The following is an 18,333-nucleotide window of genomic DNA, read 5'->3' as shown; positions in this document are numbered from 1 at the left end:
TATGAGCATTGGCCGACATTGACACAATGCGTAACCTGTGGGTATACTCTTTATGATGGAGTATAATAGTTTTTTGAACTACGATGGTCGAAGTAGATAATTGTGGTAGCGGTTGGGGCTTTACAAGGAAGCTCCAAGGTTCAGTTTGACTGAGTATTCAAAAGGATGGTTGTTGGTCAACTTTTGTGTAGATGTTCTGTAATATCGAAATTCTTCCTAGAAATATATGGCTAGGTAGCATGTTCCACTAGATGGCGGTACGAGAAATTATACTACAAGCTTGGAGAGGCTCTTAATAACATAAACAAGGATAATCAGAAAGGCTTATGCTAAAGGGGAGCAAACTCTTATGTGGAGTAGTTGTTAAATAAAATTAGGCATTGAACAAAGTGGAGTGAAATATTTGCTAAGGTGGAGATTGTTGGGATTTTTGAAATATATTATATGAAATCTCACATTGCCTAACATTGGAATAGACTAGAATATCAATGTTATATATTGGACTCATGTCCTTGTTATTATGTGACGAAATAGAAACACCAAATAGAACCACCCCATGGGCACTTGGGCCCATGCGTGTGCTAGATCTTTTAATCCTTATTCTCTAAATAATATATTGGCAGTCGCTCAACGCTATCGAGGATAGAGGCATAATTGGCCGAAACGCATTATCAAATTCTCCTATCTTCTCCTCTTCTATTTATTCTATGCCATTTATTTGACTGCTTGTGACCAATGTTGTACAATGATCACCTCTGCTAGAACATGGTGGACTTAAGGGGGAGCAGACCGGAAAGTGTGTGGTGCCCACACTTGAGGGGAAGATTGTTGAGTTTATTCAAGTGTGAAGTCTCACATTGAATATGAAGGGAGGAGTGAAATTTTTTATAAGTGGAAAATGCCCATGAAACTAATGTCTTTAGGTTTTGATTCAAGATGTAGTGTCTCACTTGTGAATCTCCATTCTTCTCATACCTCGATAACAATCGAATTTCCTAATAATCCAAAGGTTATCGATCACAGGTCTGGTACAACAATATATAATATCACATACATTATATAAAAATAATTTGAGATTTAATCCACCAACTTCATCCCTAAACCCCAAATAAAAAAAAAGGATTATAAACTCATCAACCTCATGCATCTTCACCAACAAGATCATGATATATACCTCTAAAGACCTAATCCTGAAACATCATATAAAATGTAGTTATAATGATAGAATTTAATATCTATGCACTAACATTGTAAGGATTATACATAGTTAGTTAATCATTTACCATTGATTTATATTACTTTTATTTAAGAGTTACTGATGATTGAAAATGAACGAAGAATGTAATGACAGCCTAAAAAACTCTTACACTATCGGCACATACATCTTTTTTCTCATAATGATATTGTTGGCATTTGATTCGGTGTTTTATAACTTCCTCATACGGTAAGTACCAAGCAACAATAAAATGGACCTGATTAGAGAAGTGTATCAACTTAAAATTAATATGCTCACACATTTAGGATGAATAGTTAATAATTAATAATTAATAATTAATAATTCTCTTCCATGTACTATTAAAGCAACATGTCCTTAAATGTGTTTGCATCCATTTCAAAGGGACCAAAATGAGTTATTCACAATTTAATAAGGTTTTGCTTATTCCCTTTGTACTAAGTATAATCTATCATTTGGACAACGTTGGTGCCAAGGTTGGTTTTCATAAAAACTACGTTGTTAGTTATGGGTATGATCATGTCTCTTTGCTTGACAATGGAAGAAAAGTTCAGCTTTCAATGGACATGGCTTCAGGTTTTCTCATATGCTTCTTACTTTGTTGTTTGATTGTAGCTCAAAATAAAGAATTTTAAGACTTAAATATGCATGTGTTTATGGTTCTCGAAAATGTAGCATGTTTAAGTTTTGGTCTTTTGAACTACTACTATTTTTAAATTTAATGGTTTTGATTATTAATATTGCTTTTGGTCACCTTTATTTGACAAAATTTGGACCAAAATAATAAGAAATATGTAATTTCTATGAAAAAATTTATTTCGTGAATTTTTGACCAAGTATCTTTGCCTAATAATTTAAATTTAAAAAAATGCTGAAAGTAAAGGGAAAATCTTACTCAAAAAAATGGCCATCCTTCTACTACTATTACTATTATTATTATCATTATTATTATTTCAATCATTTGTCATTTTTTTGTATTATCAAGAGTATCCAAAGGTAAGGAACTAATCGAAGTCTTGGCCTCTTGTTCGTTCTAAGAATCTAGCATAGTCTTATACCACTAAATAAATGACTTATTGATTTTCAATAATTTGTATTAATTGTATATTAACTATTTTTATGTATTTATTATTACAAGCCCCTATGCTGAAATAACATAAGGCAAAACAAATTAAACTTGCGATAATAACCCTTGTATGAAGTTAAATAAGTTTACTACATATTTAGTTCAATTATGATCTCGAGTTTCCCTATTTTACAATATCCTTTAAGCCCCTTAATAAATACTTTGTTTCTAATTATTTTTTCATCAACAATTACAGGATCCGGGTTTAGGTCAAAGAAGAGTTACAGTTCAGGGTTCTTTGAAATGAAAATTAAGTTGCCAGAACAACAATCCCCTGGACTTGTTTCAACCTTTTATGTAAGTATTTATTAAAATATGTACATTCATGTATTTAAAAAACGTTTTAAATCTAAGCAATTCAATTCATCAATTTTTTTTTATCACATATCTATAATACCCACAATATCATATGAGGTTAAATTTATCACATATCTATAAGACCCACAATTAAATTTATCACATATCTCTAGACTACTCCAGCAATTTTTCTCAACTTTTTGATCAAATTATTGAATATATTTTAATATTTTGAGTTAATATTATAGTTTAAGTCCACTTACTTTTTGTAGTTAGAGTTTGTTTTCTATTTTACTTAAGCTTTGTTTCCTTATATATATATATAATTTACTTTTTTTTATATACTATCATTCCTTCAATAAAATATACACCCTTTTATTACTCTTTAATTTCTAATATAACATGAGAGCTTTCAAATTAAGAGTAGGTCTGATATTAACCCTTTATCTCCTTCTTAGTCAACTCTTCTTCTTCTTTCTTATTCTCTATCTCCATACACATACATCAACCAAATAATTATCACCTTTACTATCTTCATTTCATTTTGGAGATGTTTCATTATCAAATGCCAACAACACCATGTTGGAGATAATTATATGGTGAAAAATGAGAAGTATGAAAAATGAAGATACTGAAAATGTATATGAAGATCAAAGATAAAGAAGAAAGATGAAATTTTGATTAAAAAGGAGATAAATGAGTGCATAACTGAGCTCTTTATTAGAAATTAAAGAGCAAAAAAATAAAATAATAATATGCATTTCATTGATTGAATAATAGTTTACAAATGAAAACAAACTTTTTTTTGAACAACAAATAAAATATATAAAGATAATATAAGAGGTGCTAACCCAATACACAAGGAAACAATGTCTAATTAACTAAAATAAAAACACTAACTCTAACCATAAAAGATAAATGTACTTAAACTAATTATTAACTCAATATAATATTATCTCAAATTACCAAAATATAATGAATAACTTTTTCTCAACCTTTCTATCAAATAGTAAATGTTAAAATTCAAAATTAATTGTTCTAAACATTGCTAACTATGGTTTATGACAGTTAACCTCAAATGGATTGGAAGGACAAGATACTGAGAATCATGACGAGATTGATTTTGAGTTTTTGGGTACTGATGGACCTCCATTTATTTTGCAAACAAATATATTTGCGAATGATAATGGTGGTAGAGAACAAAGACTAAAACTTTGGTTTGATCCAACTAAAGATTTCCACAATTATGCGATTCTGTGGAATCAAGCCCAAATAGTGTAAGAATTCCTTACCATCACTTTCGATTTTGTTTTTCAACACTTTTATTTGTATACTAAAATTTCGACACAACATCTAATATCTTATACATTTACATTTACCTCTATCTCTCATCTATATTTTGATATTCTTTACATAAATATTTTCTTTGGATTTTATTTTCATACTATGTCTTCTTTTTGCTAATATAACTTCTATTCTCATACATATTGATGTGAAATGTTTCAAATTTAGGCTCTTTGTGGACAACATGCCCATTAGAGTGTACAAGAACAACAATAGTTTTGGTGTGAGATATCCATCAATGCCAATGCTTTTAGAAGGAAGTATATGGAATGGAGAATCTTGGGCTTCTGGTGGAAGAAAAATAGATTGGTCTAAAGCTCCATTTCAATTGCAATATGAAGGGTTTAAAATAAATGGTTGTGAATCTGAAAACAAAGAATGTTATTCCAACACTTTTTGGTGGAACATAGGAGAATATTTGGATTTAACACCTCATGACAAAAGAGTATATAAATATGTCAGAAAGAATTATATGTATTATGACTATTGCTATGATAGGGGAGAGTTCTTTAATGAATGCCATCTAAAATGAATTATTGGCAAACTATTCTCATTTTTATATTAAAATAAATTATAGGAAGTTGAAAGAAAGTGCAAATAATAATATGGTGTGTTTGCTTCGGCTTGTGTAATAAGAATATGGAATTCAATAGTTTATGTATATTTCAAAAATTTCTCACATGGTTATATACCTTATGTAATTATATCTCAACATAATGAAGCATGTTTGATAAAGGTGGAGTTGTCTTGTTATTTTGAATTAGAAAAGTATATAGATGTAAATATGTATCCTTCTTCGTTTAACTTGATTATTTTTCTCTATTTCATTTTTATTTTTCTCGTCTAATTTCAATCATTCAACTTAATTTTTTGTCTCATTTTGATTCAACTATTAATTTTTTTGGCAACATTGTGATTTTTAGCAACGTCAGACTTACTATTCAACAATGCTCATCTTTGAGATTCAAGAACGATTTCAAACACAATTTATGTGAGTACAATAAAATGATAAGTGAGATTCAATAGCGCATACGAGAACACTGTTCTATGTGATACATACAACAATGCTTTCTATAGCGGACACTATTATATGTATGGCACATATACCAACACTGATTATATGAGCGATGTTGGATGTTATACTTATAACAATGCTCCCTTTAGAGATGTGTTATATGTGATACATACAACACCACTCCTTATATGATGCACTGTTTTATGTATCACATATAACAACGTTCACAAGAAGGAGTATTGTTGTATGTATCACATTTAATAATGCTCTCTATAGTGAAACATTGCTGTATGTGATACATACAACAATGCTCACTCTAGCAAACACTATTGATTATTATACATATTAAGACCTGCATATATACATTTATGAACAATACAAACACACACACACATATATATATATATATTCTCAACAACATATATTCAAAAGTTTGTTATTATCAATGCAACATAGTACAAATTACAAACAAATAATATTATGTCAATTATGTTTTGGCAGAGACATACGAGAAAATTACAAAGACATCCATCATTACAAATTACAAAATAAATAATATCAGTATAAATTACAAACAAACAAAATTAAGATATAATTCTACAAAGACATCCGTCAACTCAGTTTTGATCTACTTTTTCCTTTTCTTTGTTCATTTGAGGCTTGTATTATCCTTGTTTGGAAGAACATATGGATTCACCCAAATCTCATCATCATGATCATCTCTTCTATATAAACCATCATCTGTAGGTTGTCCACTCTCACATGATCGTGATATCCCCAAAAAAGATCATTTTTCACATCAATATCTTCATGTTCTTGGTCATCAATATTATTGACAATTATTTCATTAGTTGAAAGAATAATGGAAAATTTCATATCAAGTGGATCACTAACATATAATACTTATTGATCTTGTGATGCTAGAATAAAAAACTTATCTTTATATCCTAGCATACTAAGATCCATCTGCATGCACCCTAACTCATCAACTTGAAAGCCATTATTGTTATCAACCTCATACAACCAAAAACCGACAACTGAAACATTGTGTAATCCAATTTTCATATTCGTTCAGTGACCCTAAAGTAGGACATATTCACATACATTGAGTTTCTATTTTTGGCACTTGACATATGTATTGTTTGAGCAACAATAGTCACACCACAAGATTGCATTTTACTTTGATCATCTTGTTTTTCGTATAAAATATGAACCCATTAATTAGGTAACTAGTGTAAGATAAGACATGGATACTTGGACCATTAACTAATCATTTCAATATTTCAGAAACTGAATGTGGACTTATATTCAACTCCTCAATAATGCGATTTCTTAGCTATTGTATCAAACACCGATTATGCTCTCTGAAAATCTAATTTTCCTTTTTACTTAGGTTAGAAATCCTAAACATCTCCTTATGTCTTCAAACATATGCCTTAACTTCGTCGACATTATGCAAAACATATAAATGTACTTTCTTAATTTTTTTTTCTTGATATAAGCATTATTTGTTTCGCAGTAATCCCTTCACTGTATATTCTTTCTGCATAACGAGGTTTTGGAATGCCTATGAAATTGATGAGTGTGAAATTATGCTATATTTGCATTACATTTAACTTTTATTTTAGGACATAATTATGACTTTATGATTGTTTTTAGCTTTTATTTCTCTTTCAAGGATGAGACCCACTTGACATTACAATTCTCTAATTTAGAATTTGGTATTCTCTTCTCCATCATGAGTGAGTAATTCTCTTTATTTCTAGGGTTGGGACTATGCCCTTCTACATTCAGTAAACACTTGTTCTTACTTCTATTTTATTGAGTATTATGATTTGGATCATTAAACTGAGTTTTATTTGTGTGTTATCTAGTCAAGAAATTATACCTCTTAGATATACCAGGGAAGAACCGAGAGGTGAACCGAACTATCTGACCATTTAGTTATTCAAACTAGAATCCAAATTCACGAAAGTAGTATTAGAATTCTCAGGGGATTTTTGGAATTTACGTTGGGTTGCTACGAAGCGATTGGATAGAAAGATCCAAGTAAATGATTTGATTGATAACCGTACCACGAGAGTAGGTGCGACTTCAATTGAGCACACGTGTCGAAGCTTGAGAGAGAATAACACTTATCAAAGAGCAATTCATCCTCACAACTGAAAGTTCATGAAAAGGAGCAAAACAAGGATTTGCGAGTATAAATGTGGTAACCCTTATCTATTGAGAAGTCTTCCTAAATTAGATTTCAATCCCTTTTTACTATTTTTATAATTATTCTTGTCAATTATTCAATTGTTCTAAATTCACTTTTAATTCCTATTTGAGTTAAGGATAAATTAATTGTTATAATTAAAGGAATTTTCTAGTCCTCGTGGGATCGATATTTTGTTATTTGACGATATAATCGTACACTTGCAATTTTCCCTATCAAGTTTTTGGTGCCGTTGCTGGGACTGTGTCAAAATTTCTTTAATTCTCAATTAATTTATTACTTTGCTCTAGTGTATTACACATTTTCCTTTTTCTTGGTACCTCTACGGGTTGCCCATTTGGTTTATGCAAAGTGAGAATTACTATTCAGAGCCAGAAAGGACTTTCCATAGAAGAAGAAGGCAACACAAAGAAAAAGCAAGAGAAAGACGTGCGCGTGTAGAAACAATGGTTGACTAAGATGAAAAACCAATTCACAACTATGTAGCCTGTAATGCTCGTAGTTCACGTCCTGGAATAATCCGCCCAGCTATTGAGGCAGAGAAAATTTCTTTGCTATCTGCTCTGATCCAAATGGTGAAGCAAAACAAATTTGGAGGAGGAGCTTGAGATCCGAATGCCCATATTGATCAGTTCTTGGAATTCTGTGAGACTATAAGGATCCATGGGACTTCTAGAGATGTTATTCGTCTTCGCATGTTTTCATATTCCCTTAGAGATAGAGCTAAGACGTGTCTAAGGAATTAAAATGCTGAAATTCAAGCAAGATGGTGAACTTTGTAGGAGACTTTTATCAACAAAAACTTTCCTCCATCCAAAACCGTGCACTATAGGCACCTCGTCCAAAACTTCAATCAAAATGATGGAGAGTCAACTGTTGAGGCCTGTGACAGATTAAATGAGTTGGAGAGTCAATTGTTGAGGCTTGGGAAAGATTAAATGATGGAGAGTCAATTGTTGAGGCCTTGGATTCTGGTTCAGAACTTCTACAATGAGTTAGACTTTCCATCACAATAATTGTTGGACTCTTCAACAGGTGGTGCCTTTATTTGCAAAGGAATTATTGCTGCTTCAAAGATCATAAATAATGAGACACCATCCAAGAAGAGACTCTGGTGCACAATTATCATGCAATCAGATGGAGAAGGTAATTTCCACGTTGGAGAATCTTTCTCAAATGTTTGGAAAGTGAGTAAACTACAATGCTAATACTATTGGGTCTACTACAACATGTAAGCGGTATGGAGTAAAAGGTCATGAGTGGTCCGAGTATAAACACTTCACTGAACTTGAACATGGATTATTGGTTAATGAACAAACTAAATCGTGCAACTACTATGACTACAAGGAGAGGAGTGAACAACAATTCAATTCACCATACGGGCAGAACAATCTCAACCTTTCTTGGAGGAGCAACAACATTCTGAATCATCAATACCAGGATGGATCAAGTAACAGGAAACCTCCAACAAGGTTTCCACAGGTACAATCTTCTCGTATTGATCTTACTCTTAAAACATTAATGGATGATTAGGAAAAATTGTTTGCTAACCAAAATAAATTTCATGAAGATAAGTCATGATTAATAAAAATATTTCAAACATGCTCAATGACTTGAATTCTAAAATAGAAAATCTGACCATCCACGGTAAAATTCGGGAAACACAAATTGTTCAACAAGCTAGTAATCCTAATAGGGAAACAAAGATATTTCTAGGACAGCCAGAAAAAATCTAAATAATGAACATTGTAATGATGTCAAATTAAGTAGTGGAAAGAAACTTAGTGATATTCCTCAAATTAGGAAAAATGCACAAGTAGAAGAGGAACATACTGAGACACAACCCCCCGACGGGGAGAAATTTTTTGAAAAGGTGTCTAAGTATATAGCTCCGCCGCCATATGTACCACCATTTCCTTTTCCCCAAAGATTAACAAATGCAAAATTAGAAAAGAATTTTGGGAAATTTTTGGATATTATGAAATTATATATTAGCTTGTCATTCATTGAGGCAATGCAGGAGATGCCCGCATACATAAAATTTCTTAAGAATATTTTACCTAAAAATAGAAGACTAGAAGATTAGGAAACAATTGCTTTTATTGAGGAGTGTAGTGTTTTAATTCAAAATAAATTACCTCCTAAGTTAAAAGATCCTGATAGTTTTTCTATCACTTTTTTAATTGGAAATACTAGTTTTGATCATGCCTTATTTGACTTGAGGGGAAGTGTGAGTCTCATGTCTTTATTCGTGTGCAAAAAATGGAAATGGGTGAACTAAAACCCACTATTATATCATTTTAATTAGTGGATTGATCAGTTAAATTCCCTATAGGCAACTTGGAGGATGTTCCTATCAAAATTGGGAAAATTTTCATTCTAGCAGATTTTGTAATACTAGAGATGAAAGAGAATTCACAAATTTCAATCATATTAGGTAGACCCTTTTTGGCTACCGTTGGTGCTATAGTTGATGTAAAAATTGAAAACTTTCCCTAAATATAGGGAATGAAAAAGTTGAATTTGATATTGTTAAATCTATTATTACACAACATTCTCTTGATGACTCATTTTACAGAATTGATATTATAAACACCCAATTTTATCCGGCCTATATAAAAAATATATAGATTTCATGACACATAAATATTTGAAAAGAACATATTTTTATGTCTCATAAACAATATTATTATCTTTCATTATTCTACTAAATTATTATTTAGAAAGAAACCTTTGACTTACCACCCGTTTTTATTAATTTGTTAATTTTAAGTTTTAAAAGTTTTCTTGCAGGCAATTGGGTTATTTAGAGAATACGTGAGTTAGAAAAAGGAGGAATAGAAAAGAAGAAGGGATAATGAGAATTGAGAGTGGTTGAGAGAGTTACAAAAAGTAAAAAGTAAAGAGGAGTTATTAGAAGAAAATAACGTATAGAACAAGAAGGAGGAAACTTCTATCTATTCTATCTATTAACTATATAAGAAAAAAAGTTCTTATACTTTAGCAAATGTCATATGTCACACTCATAACAAAAGTTTTCCCGCTCAAAGAAGTCCATCACCTCCAATGTACGTCACCATACTATAACATTTGCTATTATCTCTTGACACCTCTCTTTATTCTTTTTTTTTTCTTCCATATTTTTCTCTCTCATTTTATTATTAAGCAGAGAATCTCATATCTCTCTTTCACTCCTTCATTTCATTACTCTTCTTTTCTTCAACTGTTCTTTCTCTCTTCTTGGTTTATATCATTCTTCCATTTCAAAAAATTTCTTATTTTAAAATAGTTTTATGCATGTAGATATATTCATTGATTTTTCATTGAAGATATTGCATTAAAATCTTTTTTTTGTTTATTTTGTAGATCTATTGTTATTGTTTGATAACTAGAGGAATGAGATGTCTCTAATGACAATGGTGTCGACGATGGTTCTATTTGATATGATGTCTCTTATTGTTTGTTCACCTTTAAAGCATCATTATGTTAGTTTTTTATATCTCTTTGCATCTCTTAATTTGTTTATAAAATTTTCTATTCAAAATAATCATTATTGTAATGTTGAAAATGACATGAACAATGACGAGATGGTAAAGATGAAGAAAAAAGTAAATAATCTATGATACTCTAGTATTTTTATCATTTCCTCTTAATTTTGTAAAGAAATCATTGTTTCTAAGTTTTGCTACCTAATCTTGAGCAATAAGTAGTACAATATTGATTCTATATTTTTTTATTTTCGTTTTACCTTGTGGTTCATCTATTTTGTTGTACAATATGAATTAACTACGTGAATCATGTTGAAATTGATTTTTTATTTATAAAAACTATAGAAGGTAATCCACAATCATTCATTCTTAATCACATAAATAGATAAATATAATTGAAACTCATGTTATGATTCATCAAATTCCACCTTCATTCACCAATAGGCATGTGACTTTCCATTTGTTCTTTCTCTTTCTTATTCTTTCATTGTATTTCATTCCATAATTTAATCTTATAGTTGCTAGTTTTCGTCTTATAGTAATATTGATAATAATTTGATTGATTATGGACTTAAATGCTATGATTATATTTAAGTTAATATTTGAAATAATTTTGATAATAATTGTGTAACATGAGTATCAAGATAATATTTATGAGTAAAATTTGATTTCATTAATTGCAATTTAAATATAAATAAATGGAAAATAACTCAATTTGATTCTAAGAAATTTGCAAGTAAGGATTAATGCATCATTGAAGATTTGGAACAAATAAAAGAATATTTGGGATCATTTTGTGTTGAACAATAAGAAGCTAGTTTTACATCCGTTCGTTCCCTTTCTTATTCATTCATTATGTTTCATTCCGTAATTTAATCTTATGGTTTCTGTTTGTCGTCTTATAGTAATAATGATAATAATTTGATTGATTATGGACTTAACTGATATGATTATCTTTCAGTTAAAAAGATTATGTTTCAGTTAATATTTGAGCATTAAGGTAATATTTATGAGCAAAATTTCATTCATTGCAATTTAAATATGAATAAATGAACAATTACTCAATTTGATTTTTTTGCAAGTAAGGATTAATGCATCATTTAATATTTGTAACAAAAAAATAATTGGGATGATTTTGTGTTGAACAATGGAAAGGTGGCTTTACATCTGTTCATTCCCTTTCTTATTCATTCATTGTGTTTCATTCTATAATTTAATCTTATATCTTCCATTTGTATTCTTATAATAATAATGATAATAATATGATTGATTATGGACTTAAATGATACGATTATCTTTCAATTAAAAATTGAAACAATTTTGTTAATAACTGTGTAATGATACATAATTATCAATGTAATATTTATTAGCAAAATTCGATTTCATTTATTGCAATTTAAATGTGAATAAATGAGCTATAGCTCAATTTGATTCTATGAAATTTGCAAGTGAGGATTAATACATCAGTTAAGATTTGAAACAAATAAAAAATATTTGGGATCATTTTGTTTTTTCTCTCACTTAAATGTGTAAATATGTTCACATACATTTTTAACTATGCAAGTGCATGGGTAACTTGTGCGCTATTTCATTCCATAATTTAATCTTATGTTTGTCATTTGTCATCTTATAGTAATATTAATAATAATTTAATTGATTAAAGACTTAAACGCAATGGTTATATTTCAGTTAAAATTTAAAATAATTTTGATAATAATTGTGTAATGATACGTCAATATTAATATCATATTTATGAGCGTAATTCAATTTCAATTTCATTGCATTAGTTGTATCTCAAATTGCCTAAACTACCTTATCTCATTCATTGTTCTTAAATGTAAGAATTTTCAAGGAACATGAATCACATGACATGATTACATGATCTATGAACCATGATGATGATCTTTGTAACCCTTACTTTTCTTTTGCCACATATGGATATATCATTAAACCAAAATTTTGGCTGAAAGAGATATATATAATAAACTAAAAGACTAATTTATATTATTTGTTTAAGTTATTATATTACATGTAAAAGTTAATTACATATTAAGAAACCATTATACATTAAAAAAAATATTTCAAATGAAAATTTTAATAAATAAATCATATATAAGGGGAGGAAATATATTATAATTGTTTTATAACTTATAATTGATTGATGAAGGAAATATATTTCCAAAATAAATGAATTAATATAAAATTAAATGATAAATAAAAATATTCTTTAAAGTGCATTTTCATTGACTTTTGTTTATTTTGTTGATATGTTCTTATTTTATATATTAGTTCTCATTTTTCATTGATTTTATGTTTATTTTTTCATAGATTTATTTATTTTGTAGTTACTCAAAAAGAAATAACAAACTAAATTATAACAAATTTTGTTTGCAAATCCAAAGCACATGAAATATTTAAATATACATCTTTGAATACACTTGATTTATTTTATTTTGTTTCTTACATTTGTTATTAACATTGCAGAGATAACAATATCAGTTTTGCTACTGTAATAAAAATTGTGAAACTCATGGTTTTTTGACCAAATATTTATTTACATCATATGAGTTCATAGTATTATGGTAATGATAGTTTATACTCAATTATATATTATCATGCCTTATTATACATATCTGATCAATATGTTGTATGATTTGCCAATTTATGGATGATTAATATATTATCATGTCTTACTATGCGACAAAAGTTATGAAAATATTATGTCATTACATGATAGAAAACATATCCAATGAAATTAATTCATAATGATTGTGTTTCTATATATTTTATCAAATTATTACACAATATTAGTAATATATATTTAATAATATTAATACTTATGTGCTTCTAAATATTCGTCAAAATCATTCTGTCTCATGCGAATGCTCAAGTAATATGTGTATTCTTAACTATATGAATGCACGGGGTAACATGAGTGTTCGTAATAGAGGTGGCAAAAATTATGCACCTGTTAGAACTAATGGATTTAAATGGATATAATCCAATGAATAATGTTGATAATCCATCCATTATATCCAATGGATATCCATGAATATATTAATTTGGATGGATATCCAACCCATCCAAAAATAAATAAAAAATGATTTTCTTTGCATTTTCAATTTCATTTAATATTTAAGAAAACTAAATTCAAGAAAATCCATCCATGATTCTCACTCTCACTTTTAATATTTTATTAAATTGATATTAATTATAGGAAATGTGTATGTAGTTAATATTAAAATTTATTCTTAAGGGCATAACATATAAGTTATGATAGAAATGTATGCATTGACCAATGTATGAGTTTTATACACTGTCATTGCATCATCCGCCGCTTATATTTAATTATCATTGACTATTAAAAAAAGTAATCTAAATGAATGATGAATGATGAATAATATAGTGATTATGTATAAATCTTTATAATGACAATGTATAAGTATTACACTCTACAAATATTTGTTAAATAATTTACACATAGAACCTTAACAAAACATGCTCATAGAATTTTGAAAAAAGTATATTTCTATAAAAGTTTAAAAAATCAATTTTTAAAATTTGATTTCTAAATAATTTTAGAAGTGTTTTTTTTTAAAATGTAATTTTACAAAATGTTTAGTTTAAATAATAGTTTTTAAAATAATGATTTTCTTCAATTGATTTTTTTAGTTCCACTAATAAAATTCAAATGGATTGGATATTCATCAGTCCAAATCCATGAAAATGGAGTTATGGATAAATTGAATGGATTAGAATCCATTGGATATGGATGGATTGAATAACTTAAAATGTAGTGTAAATGGATTTATATGGATTAATGGATGACTTTCCATCCATCCATTTGCATCCAAATCTAATTCCATCCAAATCCAATTCCATCCAAATTCATCCATTTGCCACCCCTAGTTCTTAACCATGTGAATAAACGGATAACATGTGCGTTTCTTAATCATGAGAATGTACATTTAACATATGAAGGCAATACATTCCACCATAAATTAGACCTATAAAATAGACCATGATTAGCCAACTTATATGCACATTTGTTTCCCCCTCTCTGAAGATGTGAGAAATTTTGAAGTTCAAGTTAGAGATAGAAGCTTTACAGACATTCCACTTATTTAACAGCTTCCAAGGAAGCGAGGCTTTGCTGTTGAAAATATTAACGGCCATAGAGGAGTCACACTCCAACCAAATATTAGACCACCCCTGTTTTATAGCTAAATCAATAGATATTAAGGCAACACTGAACTATGCGAAAATGGCAGAATGAATACCTAAGAAAGTTGCAAAAGCACCCAAGAAATTACCATGATGATCACGGTATATCCCACCCCATCAGAATAACCAGGGGAACCGTGAGCCGCACCATCAGTGTTGATTTTTATCCAATTTGGAGTAGGAGGTAACCAGATTACTTCGGTTATTGAAGGAGACTTGCAGGGTCTAACCGACAGATTCAAAGCTTTAAACATGCAAAATTATTGTAGAGAGTTCTTACCAGTTGCTGAAGTGAGGGTACCGGAAAGATTAACTTCCCTTTTGATTCTGGAAATTGCCTGAGCAAGGTAGATCTTCTTGTCTTCAAATCTAGTTTTATTACGACAAAGCCAGATTGTATGGATAGTGTAGATAATGCAGGCAAAGAGCATCTCATTCATTTGCTTACTCCAACTATTATTGTAGATGGAAAATAAAGCAAAGACAGAAGAAGTATCAATGGAGATTGCCAGATGAGAACCGAGCCAATTCCACAAGTAAATAGCAAAAGGACAAGTCAAGAAGAGATGAGAGGAGTCTTCAGTGTTAGATCTGCAAAGACTGCACATAGATCCCATATAGCAACCACGTTTTTGAAGATTATCATCAGTCGGCATTTTTCCATTCAAGAGCCTCCAAGTAATAAAGGACTTCGAAGGAGGGATGAAATTGAACAAGATGTTATTACGCCAATTGTTAGGACTGTTGGAGTGAGATAGGCTATCATAAGCTAACTTAGCAGTTAGGATACCGTCAGAAGAGAACAAATAAGGGGATCTTGCATAGATAATCCACCTCTATGACACGGTTTTTTTGATTTCAATAAAAAAATTCTATTCTTATTTCATGTTTTTATTTTCAAAAACTAATTTTTATTTCCATGTGTTTCATTTCTTTAAAATATGTTTGTTATTATCATTTTCACTTTGAAAAGTTTTCAGTCTAAATTTCACAAATGATGACAATTCCTCTTGCACAAATAATACTTGCATATTCTTTTAAACAAATTTTATGTCAACAATACTTTCAACATCAATTTTTGGGATTGGTCATTAGCTAGCACAAAAACATGCAAAAGATCATAATGAACATCATTCACTTGTGAGTTCTCTCCAAAAAATTAAAATAAATTAGTAAAATATAATAGTGCTCTATAATTTAATTAGGTTGCAGTAACTTTAATGTGGGGAAATTTTTATCTCAGAGTCATATGTTACCACATTCATCATCAAACTATTTCAACAATACCATTAAGAGTAATGAAGAAAAGTTGATATGTTGAGAGAGAAATAAATAAATTCTATTATTAAGATGTGTGAGTCTAAACGAGAGAAAAACTTTTTGATTGATTTTGACATTTTGTTGAATAATAGAGAGGGTAATTGAAAAATATATTTCATTCATTCCATATTTTTTGAATTTTGGGGATGGTTTTGAAGCTAATTTATTTAAAAAAAATTGATGATTGGTCTCAAACAAGCTCCTAGTCAGATATTTGGTGTGGTAATCAATGTTCAAGAGATCATTTCCTAGGTTATATCTTCTAGCTCTTTATAGACAGGATACACTGGCAGAATGTGGAGAATGTTTGGAAGTGGAAGATTAAGTGGACATTATTAGATTGAGAGGATAATTATGTTGCAAATATTAAGGGGTAAGCGGTTCCAGTTTAAATCGTGAAATCGATAGAATCGAACTGAACCACGAAATGCGGTTTGGTTCCGCGGTTCGGTTCAGTTCACGATTCTGGAAATTTTGGAACCGAACCGTATACTAAAAAATATTTTTTTTTATATATCTGGATGGTTAGGATTTAAAGTTATGAGATAAAATACAATTTAGAATTATTAATACGTATAGGCTATAAATAAGAGGCAAATAGAAAAAAATAAATAAGTAAACAAACATAAATATCTATTGTGTATATGTACTGTCCATCACTCCATTGAGAAGAAAGAAAAAAAATTAAAAAACTAGTATTCACTAATCACTATCCAAGGATGAAAATAATTACAGTGAAGAATAAAAAAGAAAATAAAAGAAACAAAGTAAAGAAACAAAAAAAAACCTAAAGAAAGAAACTAAGAATAAAAGAAGAGGAGAAAGAGGGTCAGCAGGAGTAGGAGTTGCAAAATCAGAGAGAAGAAGAAAGAAAGAAAGAGAAAAAGAAAGAAAAGAGAGAAGAATGAAAAAAAACAGAGAAAGGTGAAGACCCAACATCTAGCTTCCCCCGTGGGACTCCATAGACCTTGCTTCTCGTCATTCATAATCCTCAATATAAAAAAATTACATGCATATTCAAAACCTTGTATCTCTATCTCTATTATACATACATTTCTACTTTTGTTATTCAATACCTTGTATGACCTAAACCCTCTATCTTTTTCAATGTTAGGAAAAAAATTGTAAAATTAAGTAATGAGATAATATATGCATTAACTAGAAATTATTTTGTAGTATATATTCTCCTTACAAGATTAGAAAAAAAACATCAAAATATATTGCATAATCTTTATTATAATTAGAGTTTGGTGATGATAAGTAATTGATGCTAGATAAGGGAATGAAATATTAAAAATATCAGGACACTGAAAAGCAATACATGGCTAGCAAAAATAATAATTCAATGTTATTTTCTACTTTTCTATGCATTGTGTTTACGTGTTTACTAACTATGTATTTCTTAAAAACATTCTGAATCAAGAAATATGAGTAAAACGTCAAATAAAAGTGAACTGAGGTTGGTAGTGCACCAACTCCCACAGAAAAATGTCAGGAAAAAGCAAGGTGATGATGATCCATTTGATATTTTGAAATGGTGGAGAGGCAAGTCAGTCAAGTACCATGTTCTTTCACGCATGGCTAGGAATATATTAGTTATTCCAGTTTCTACAGTGTCTTATGAGAGTGCATTTAACACTAGAGGTCACATTCTTGACTCATGTCGTATATTACGCCCCACCACGGTTTAGGCTTTGATTTGTGCTCAAAATTGGTTGAAGAAACAACCTAAGAAGATTTATTTTTCAAGTCATGTAGTTGAAGCTGAATCAGGTATTGTAATAAATTTGTATTGTTAGTTATCATAAGTATTTATTGAAATCTTTTATACTTATATTGATGTTTGTTTTATTTCAATATTTTATTAGATTTGGCAGTAGGCATCAGTGGATTAAAGGAATAAGATAATATCATTGGTGGACCAATGCATGATGATCAATGTATCAATTTAAATTAAGGTAATATATTGTTGAATAAGTTACTATTTATCACAATTGCTTTGCAAGACCACCGACTCATTGATGAATATGTCATTGTTTAGTGTTTATTACAATTGGCCAATTGCAT

General features: G+C 29.5%; 2 protein-coding genes across 2 annotated transcripts; one reads left to right on the top strand and one right to left on the bottom strand.

Moving 5' to 3' along the window:
• LOC109362028 (putative xyloglucan endotransglucosylase/hydrolase protein 1) lies at window positions 1,597–4,676 on the top strand. The gene is made up of 4 exons (XM_019607601.1): window positions 1,597–1,810; window positions 2,557–2,657; window positions 3,726–3,934; window positions 4,170–4,676. Exons 1-4 carry the CDS (start codon window positions 1,627–1,629, stop codon window positions 4,531–4,533), a joined length of 858 nt encoding a protein of 285 aa, XP_019463146.1. The 5' UTR covers window positions 1,597–1,626; the 3' UTR covers window positions 4,534–4,676.
• LOC109361800 lies at window positions 15,207–15,602 on the bottom strand. Its single transcript, XM_019607337.1, has one exon. The coding sequence runs from the start codon at window positions 15,600–15,602 to the stop codon at window positions 15,207–15,209; it is 396 nt and encodes a 131-aa protein (XP_019462882.1).

Source organism: Lupinus angustifolius, chromosome LG12 (genome assembly GCF_001865875.1).
Source record: "Lupinus angustifolius cultivar Tanjil chromosome LG12, LupAngTanjil_v1.0, whole genome shotgun sequence".
Taxonomy (NCBI): domain Eukaryota; kingdom Viridiplantae; phylum Streptophyta; class Magnoliopsida; order Fabales; family Fabaceae; genus Lupinus; species Lupinus angustifolius.
Note: the sequence above shows the minus strand (reverse complement) of the source record. Positions and strands in the feature narration are given on the sequence as shown.

What these genes read in the sequence shown, in the direction of transcription:
- LOC109362028 (XM_019607601.1), top strand. Translation starts at nt 1,627, where the DNA reads ATGAGTTATTCACAATTTAATAAGGTTTTGCTTATTCCCTTTGTACTA. An exon ending in GACTTGTTTCAACCTTTTAT is followed by an intron (nt 2,658 to 3,725) that starts GTAAGTATTTAT and finishes GGTTTATGACAG; the next exon opens with TTAACCTCAAATGGATTGGA. An exon ending in TGGAATCAAGCCCAAATAGT is followed by an intron (nt 3,935 to 4,169) that starts GTAAGAATTCCT and finishes TTTCAAATTTAG; the next exon opens with GCTCTTTGTGGACAACATGC.
- LOC109361800 (XM_019607337.1), bottom strand. Translation starts at nt 15,602, where the DNA reads ATGCCGACTGATGATAATCTTCAAAAACGTGGTTGCTATATGGGATCT.